General features: G+C 39.0%; 1 protein-coding gene across 1 annotated transcript; it reads left to right on the top strand.

Annotated features, from left to right (window-relative positions):
* Window positions 1–6,585: 6,585 nt before the first annotated feature.
* On the top strand, window positions 6,586–8,267 carry LOC149118323 (DELTA-thalatoxin-Avl2a-like). Its single transcript, XM_089282455.1, has one exon. The coding sequence runs from the start codon at window positions 6,638–6,640 to the stop codon at window positions 8,057–8,059; it is 1,422 nt and encodes a 473-aa protein (XP_089138581.1). The 5' UTR covers window positions 6,586–6,637; the 3' UTR covers window positions 8,060–8,267.
* The last annotated feature ends 703 nt before the right edge of the window (window positions 8,268–8,970 follow it).

Raw genomic sequence — 8,970 nt, forward strand, 5'->3', positions numbered from 1 at the left:
ACCAAGTTCTTGGATTTCACAGGTAGGTGGCGACTTTTTCATCAGTACCCTACGAAGCCAGCATTGAAAGGAACATGCAGCTACGAAATGGAGTCAAAGCGGCCTTATCCATCGCTTTGGGCAACAGTTATTTTTATTGTTGAAGTAAGACCTTCTTTTACTTTCCCTCTTGTGCTGCGATCTTGCCACCCTGTCTTAACATGTGAGCGTTTGTTTCATTTTGGTTTCCATTGTTGAAAAATTAATGTTCTACATTCCTAAGAATGGAACTAAATTACAAGATCTGGAATGATGCCACTGCAATGAAAATGTAAAAATATTCGGGCATTTTTTAAAAAACAAGATGAGGGGTGGGGAAGCAATCAAATAAAACACAAATTTATCTATCGTTGGGATGAAAAACAGCCCCTTAAGGACGACATTACCATCAAATTTTAATTCAACCTCAGTGTCATAGCATATGGGCTAACTTATACAAGAAGCGAAGAGATTTGTTACATTCCTCTTTACGCTTTGGTGCAAATACTCGCTAAGATGAGTTATTTGTAAAAAGAAAAACAAAGGCTTGAAAAATGTCGGTCCGTCACTTGGGTTTTTTGGGTATTTGATATTTTTCAACCTAAAATTAATTTCCAAGAATTGATTTTAAAAAATTAAAATTTCAGTGGTCACATACGTCATGTGTTCATTTAAGATCTTTTCCAAGACTACAATCAAGTAAATGCTGTAAAGTATCCGTGGTTTTGCGTTGCTCTATAATGGTTAAATCAGTGACCACAGAAGTTTTGCTCGGTGTTCTAGGAAAAATAAATTAAATAAGAGAAACAAATTTCTTCAAAGACATTTTTGTGTGGGCGACATAATACCTTTAGGTGTCGCATTTGAATCTTTTCAACCGTTAAAAGTGTTCATTGCTGGTTCACTATGTAATCAAATTATTACACACTGTTAGGTCGACCGTGAAACTGAAAAATATGGTTACCATCCCACAATATTCGAAGGGAATGATCATAACAGATCAAGTCCTTTTGTATAAATCAACTATTTCAGCTTCCTTTATATTTTATGCAATTTCGAGGGAGATAAAAAGTTAATAAAAACCAAAAAAGAGAAACTCTATCAGTTTTTCTAAATGTATTGATTTCTTAAACCGTTCTATAAATTATTCAATTTAAGCAGCGGGTGATAGGAATCAAACGCATATTTTGGATTGGAGAGATGCTTTTAGAGCGCGCAATAACTACGGCACAATGTGGGTACTAGTAAAAATTATTTACCAAGAATGGCTAGCTATAAAAAATTTAGTTTTCTCCATTAGCCGTTGAATTTACAAAGAAACATTGTTTTAGAGAACCAATCCGCTTCTTCCAACAATTTATGTAGGAGGAATGTAGGAGGTTAAATTGACGCCTTATATTCTGTGAAAGCAAAACCATTTCTCAGTTCGTATCAGCGTCCAAGCAAGACAGATCAATAGAAATTGGAAGGATCAAGAATTCTAAGGTTGGTGGAAAATAATGATACCTGAGATAGTTTCAATTTCTTCTTTAAGGTTAACTCGGCATCTCAAGTTCCGGTAATTCGGCTACTTCCAAATGTTTTTATGCTATTATCTGACTGATATACTTCTGAAGCGTTTATCTCAACAACGAATTAGTAAATTAATGGGCGTGACACTGAAACAAAACCCAACTTTTCCTATACGAGTTAGCGGCTGTTCAAATCCATCGAAGAAATAACGAATATCATTGAAAAATCAAAGGCTTTAGCATCCTCTTTTAGCAAAACTCAATGATCCAATCAAGAAACAAATGGTAGTTAGGCTATTGTAATTTCTTTTGTTTAACCTTTATGTGAAGAAAACAAAGCGCTATATAAAATTTACGAGCTATAGAGCTATTGAAAAGCGTTTGAAAGTAAATTGCTTTTCTTATTCCTTTCGTACAAATGTTACCTGACTTCTTAAGAAACAAATGGCCTATGCTAGACCATGATAAGCCAAAACGCAATGCAGAAAAAAAAAAAAAAGACAGAAAAGAAAAACTTAGAACACTTTTGCATCCTGCTTTAAATAGTCGTAGTTTCACTTAATTACAATAAGTTAAATTTCTTTTGGACCTTCCAGTGGAAAATTGCTGACCTTTCCCCTAATTGGCTGAGTCGGACATTTGTTGAAAATAACCAATGAATACTCTGAATATTAGCTTTGAATTTTTTTTCCTCGCCACCAAGGGAAGGTCGCACGGAAAACTTAGTAGTTCTTGCGAAGGTTGAGAACCTTTTAAAGTTCACTCTTCTTATTTCGACTGTAAAAGAATTTGCCTATCAAATTACTATTCTTGCCACTTGTTTTCATTTTTACGGGTGCTAGATTACATACGAACCATAAACTGCAAGTGAATATGTGGAAGATCATGTATTTGAAGTGAAAAGAGAGATGTAAAAACTAGAAAGATCATCGCAGTTATGCACACAAAACCTGAAAAAAAAAAAAAAAAAAAAAAATCAGGTTTGAATGAGATTCAAACAGCCATGACCTCTGCGATACCGGTGCAGTACTATACCAACTGCCAACTGGGAGATCGTCACGCTGTGAGCTCGTAACATACCCGTACATAGATGGTGAAGAATGCAAGTGAATACATGAAAGATCACAACGGTTTGAACCGCGGAGAAAGATGTTAAGACATGAATGATCATCGCAGATATACACACAACTTGACAGACTTCAACAGGATTCGAACTCATGATCTCTGCAAATACCGGTGTAGTGCTCTACCAACTGAGCTATCCAGCCAACTGGGAACTGGTCACGCTGTTAGCTCAAAATATATTCAAGCCTGATTTTGTTTCAGCACGCCCAAAGTGTTTCCACGGACAGATTTTTAAAAACTAACCATGCAATAAGGCAAAGAACAACTTAAATTTGCTAAAAAGTGAAAAAAAATGGGGGTCACGGTGTTCTTTTCGAAATAAGGCACATTGAAGACCATGCATCTCTGGAAGATTTTGTTATCTTAAGACGATCATTACATAGCGTACGACTATCAGCAAGAAAAGGTGCTACATTATAGTGAAATTTACGTCAGGTAAACGTACACAATTCAACTCAATTAAAAGTAGATTTAGGAACCTTTTGCAGCTGATGTCGTTCCTTCAGGTTAAATAGGCCTTGCATGGAAAGAAAAACAACAGCAACAACAGATATTAGCCTTGCCCGTCCAGATTTGAATATCACACGATTCGAAGGTTACAGGAGAGAAGAAAAGGCAAATCATAACTAACTCCTCACGTACAGACGTTTTCTGCTTTATTTTGGTTAAAATGGATAAAATTAGTAAAGGAAGTGATCTATGTCACTGAAATGCAAGAGAGTAAATTGCAGGCGAAGTTATCTCATCCAGTGCCAAGCCCTCTATTGCTTACACAGTCGAACCTCCGGTTGCGACCACCTCTCCTCAACGGCCAGTTTTCCAAAATGCCAAAAGTTTCAAAGTCAAATCACTATATTTTGAACCTCTTGTAAGCGACCACCTCTCGTAACTGTAAAAGTTTGAAAATTTTCTTTCGTTTTTAATCTCATGTAAGCGACCACTTGACAGATAATAGAGCAGAAATTGGATAATAAGGTGTTCTAACATTATCGCATTCCTGGGTAGTACAAGAGACGGAAATTTCTCAATGAGAAGTATCGGATTTTTCCTCGAAATTGACTTTTAACATGAATTAAACATTTGAAAATTTAAAGAAAAAATACACATACACTGTACTCTATCAGTCTTAAAAGAGACGACCTTAACTGTCTTAAAGTTACCATATGCTAACGAGGCAAAATTTTGAACCAATATGATCTAAGACCACTGCCCGTAAGCGACCACCTAGGCTTGATATTTTGAGTGGTCGCTTACGTGAGGTTGGACCGTATTTTTTTAGCGCACACGCTCGATGTATGACGTGGCGTGACGTTGCGCGCTCAAAAGGATTCAAGCAACTATGGGCGCGGCCGTCCTTGAGCTGTACACATAACTACGATGATCATTCACGTCTTAATATCTTTCTCCGCAGTTCAAATATATGATATTTTATATATTTACTTGTATTTTTCACCATTATGGGTACTTTTCGAACTCACAACATGGCCAGCTCCCACCTGGCTTGATAGCTCAGTTGGTAGGGCACTGTGCCGGTATTTGCAGAGGTCATGGGTTCCTGATCCGTTCAAAGCTGAATTTTTTTCAGGCTTACTGTTCAAAGCTGCTCAAGTTGTGTAGGTAACTGTGATGATCAATCATGTCTTTAGAACCATATACTGGAAGGCCATATTAAGTTATTTTTGAAAAAAAAACAACAACTTTAAAGCGAGAATTTCACGGCTCGGCGAATGCGCAAGCTACAACGTTAGACATTCAATTTCATTGTTTATAAAACAATCGGAAAAGTGCAAGTGACTCGGGAAATTTCACGGTCAGTCGCGAAAACCTGACGATATAGGTAAGATTCCTCATTAGAATTCCTTTCGTATGTTCCGACTCCATGCATAAAGTACATTTTCGTTTTCTTATCAACAAGACTATAATTTTGTGAAAGCGTAATGATAGTCTTTGAGTAGCTACGCAGCTACACGGCAGAATGACTGGTGTCTAAATTTTGCCGAGGATGGGTGGGGTTACGTCACAGCTTGCACCTGCGTCGAACCGCGAAACTATCCCTTTAAAAAGTAAATCAATTTGGTCCTGGCTTTAAGCCTTCTTTCCTGAATCTTCTAATTGTCTACAAACATTTATTGGCCTCCCAAAGCGCTAGCTTTTTCGAGTCCTGACTTGTAAGTATGCAATTAGATTGAAGTGAAACACCAACGTTAAATGATCGCATCGCTCTTTGGAATATAGTTGGATTTTTTTTCTCCAGCAGCTATCGGCGGGCGCTTTCATTGGCTACTTCAAATGACATTTAATAATAATCAGACTGTTTCCCGCCAAAAGTCTCTGAGCAAACAACACTTTTAAATATACACCGTTAGAACGTAACAGTCCACTGTGACCCTCAAATGTTGATTGATGACCGCCGATATACGTAAATCTCCTAATGCCTTTGTTTTGCTACATTAAAAAATCACGAAATAACGTGCAGGTACCTCATGAAACGTGGGAGGCGTGGGGACGCCTCGTGCTCGTCTCCGGATCGAGCGGTCCGGGTTCGAGCCCTGGCCGGCGACATTGTGTTGTGTTATTGGGCAACGCACTTTACTCTGACAGAGCCTCTCTCCGCCCAGGTTTATATATGGATACGGCGAATATTAGACTGGGGGTAACCCTGCGATGGACTAGCATCCCATCCAGGGAGAGTAGAAATACTCCTAGTCGCTTCATGCCACAGAATCGGAGATAAGCGCCCGCCTAATGGGTCACTTGGCTTGTGTGCAGACTTAACCTTACCTCGCGAAACCGGTTAATTTTGTTTCCCTCGGATCTGAATGTATCCTGACGGTCCTCCACAAGAAACATTAATTGAAAAATCTCGGGAAACAACTTCATGACACTTATTCGAACTTTGCAATAATTATTAGTTAATTGACAACATGAACTTTGTCCAGTGAGTGATTTTACCTGATATCACGTGAGAGCCCAGGTGTCCAATCAAAATGCGCCTTGCCATTTCGGTCAGCAGGTGTTCCATGCGCTCGTTGTCTTTGTTCCAAAACGATCGGTGAGCCGCAATATCTTTTCAGCAAATAAGGTTTTCTTTTTACTGGAAGACGGTTTCGCTCTGGCGAAAACACAACAAAGTGGAAGGTTAAACTCGGCCAGGATTGACTTCAAACAGGAGGAAGCTGATTTCCCTGGAATCAGTCATAAGTGTCAAATGTTGTGCTTTACAGCATCATTACTAGAGTTGTATTTTTTGTAACAACTAATTTTTTTTTACGCTTGGATGTTTAACATTTTATTTCGTTTTGGCAAGTTTATTTTAAAATACTTAGAGTATCACCCTACCCCGTTCGTATCTTTTCTTCTGAGAATTCAATTGGGTGGTGTTCTAAAGGCAGTATATTATTTCCTTCTCTTTGTGTAGACGCCCCATATCATATAAAAAGAAACTGGTTTGTAAAAGAACAAAACGTTTTAAGTTAGAAGATCATTCTGCTCATAACGGTGGCACATAACGGTTCCCAGCATTCCTAAGCACTTCTCGTTTGAAGATCTCCTCCCATCCATTTCATGGACAGACACCGCCCACTAGACATCACAGACCGTTATTCAAGAACGTTTTCTATAGCGCGTGATGCCTCTCCCTAGATGACGAGAGTTAGTTATTGTATACGAACGAGCTAGATTTCTCGAGATTCTCTTCTGTAAATCATGGCTCACTCAAAAATATACCTTCTAGAAAAATAAAAAAAAATTAAAAAAAAAACCGCGACAAATTGTTATAAGAAACAAATTAATTTAGCTCTGTTCACTTTTATTGAGAGAACAGCAAAGTTAGTGAGTGAACAGTGCCCATTTTATTACATCCAATTGGCCGGTGTCAGAATTACGGGAGTTCCACTGTACTCTTATATATGCGATTTCTTTTCTTCGCAGGTCGTGTTGTAATCGTAACCACTTCTCCTTGAGTGTCCTTGGAAAACTGAGCCATGTTTGCCCCCTTTGTCCTGTTCACTTGCCTGATGTTCGTATCCGCATCCACAAGTGCCCCTAGCGCTGGCAAAATCGCGGAGTTGGGAAAAGCGATTGATCTTCGGGAAGCCAACCTCCTTGCAGATTTTCAAGAGCTCGAGAGAACCATTTTTGAGCCCTTCAAACGAGAGTGCTTCATTGATGAAACCAAAAGGATTCGATCCTCACGAAAGTTCATGGAATATTATGAAAATAGCAGAGCCTTTTACTCGTCTTTGGCCACCCAATCAGAATTGGACGTGTCGTTGCAGTCCTCATATACTCTGGGTGTTTCTCTACAGGTTGCGACAAAGAGCAAAAGTTCAGAGACCAATAAAGTGAGTGGAATGTCTTTAAACGCGGTGGCAATAAACGAAAAGATCCTGGTGAGAAGAGGCTGCTTAGAAGGTGATGAAGCGAGCTTAACAGACCGATTTCTGGCAGACTTGGAAGACTTGCCGGCAAAAATTGAAGAACCCTGGGAAAAGTCTTCCTGGGAACCGTATAATAGTTTCCTGAAGACATACGGCTCCCACGTCATTACGTCCGTTACACTTGGAGCTAGTTTCAGACAAATGACATTTGCGGAGAGTTCAAAATCCTACAGTGAGAGAGATTTTGAGGTGAAAAGTTGTCTCTCTTTAGCTGGTCCCACAGCTGCTGGAGAATTGGGTTTCAAAGCTTGTGCAGACATAACTGAAAGTGAAAAATCTAAAGCAAGCCAGATCAGCACGAGTGACAAAGTGTTCGTTTTGGGTGGAAGTCTCGATACCCGTAACAAGCTTTTGGACCAAGAGACAAGGTCGGTCGAAGAAATTCAGAAACTTTTGGATGAAGCCAGCGACGAACCCTCATCCGTTGAGCACACATTTGTTGCAATCTGGAACATTTTACAAAGTCGTTTCCAAACAGGATCACCCAACCACATCAGAGGTTTAAACTTGGAGTACTACTTTCTCGGCTTCTTGAACTATGGGTGCACCTACGTTGAGGGTGGAAAAGTTCAAATCCAGAAATTCGACTACTCCGCCAGTACCACTAAAACTTCTCCAGAATTTGAATGTTCCCTCGCTAAACAGGGCTGTCAAACCAACAACGATTGCCATTACAAACCCATTTGGTGCTCTTGCCATGGAAAGTCCTGTGTTCGCTACAAAACTGAGACGCACGACAATGGCTCCAAAAAGGAAACTGCCTACGCAAATTTCGATACAAATTGGGGATGGAGCGGTTGCGGTTGGAAGGCGGCAGGGTCCTATTGTGAGTGCAAAAACGCAGATCGTAATGTGCGGAAAGTTGTATGGTCCTTGCCCAGCAGAGATTGCCCAACACATAAAGCAGCTAGCCATGGCGGCTACCGTCAGACAACAAAGGATGCAGCCCAGAAGAAACCGAACTGAGTTAGAACGAAATTAATCTTCCACTTGTCCACTTGCGGTGATAAGTAATCATTTAAATGATCCCATCTGAAGTTAAAGAATAACTAGAATTAAAACATACATGTAATCTTTGTCATTATGCCAGAGTTGGACAACTTAAAAGTATGTTCATCGACGACAAGCAAATGGTTTGATTGAATTAATAAATGTTAAAAAGATGGAAGAGAAACTGAGAGTGCATTCACTTGAGTCAGACTTGGTATTTTCAGAACAATGCCAAAAGATTACTATTTATTCAAGGGTTTAGTCTTACAACAAATACAATCAGAACCATGGTATCAAAAAATAGCTTGACCATTGGTAAACACATTGTTATCATTTTTGTGTTTCAATAGGTTATCGTAGCAATAGTATGTCCTCCTAAAAACATCCTCAATTTTAGCTTTAAGTGCTTTAAACTCAAAAACGAGTTAAGGGGATTTAGAGGCACCTTAAATTCTGGAGAATTTAAGGTGGCTCTGAACCCCCTATGTTCCAAAATAAATCTTATTAATTCTTTGTTTTTGAAATTCCTATGCCACCGGTTCGATGAACTAAGAAAATATTGAAAGATTACATCTAACGAAATTCAAGAAAATCACGAGTAAGGCCAAAGAAAGCGGTTAGTTTGAGCGTCACTGTTTCAAGACTAAACAGAGATATCAAAACACTAATACATTTGATAAGTTTTAGTCACCGAATTGATACCTCTGAAACCTCTTAGAGGTTAAACTGAATTGAAGCCCGATGTACGAATTAATGACATTTAAGAGATATTACATGAACGATTGTCAAACAGAATTGATTAGCCTTAAAGGAAAAAGTGAATTAGAGCCAGATGCAAAGTTAAATAAACGAGATTTGGCTATCTTTTACAGATTCGTTACTTTTCT

Source organism: Orbicella faveolata, unplaced genomic scaffold (assembly GCF_042242905.1).
Source record: "Orbicella faveolata isolate gen_17 unplaced genomic scaffold, um_ofav_v1 contig_1, whole genome shotgun sequence".
NCBI classification, from domain to species: domain Eukaryota; kingdom Metazoa; phylum Cnidaria; class Anthozoa; order Scleractinia; family Merulinidae; genus Orbicella; species Orbicella faveolata.

What these genes read in the sequence shown, in the direction of transcription:
- LOC149118323 (XM_089282455.1), top strand. Translation starts at nt 6,638, where the DNA reads ATGTTTGCCCCCTTTGTCCTGTTCACTTGCCTGATGTTCGTATCCGCA.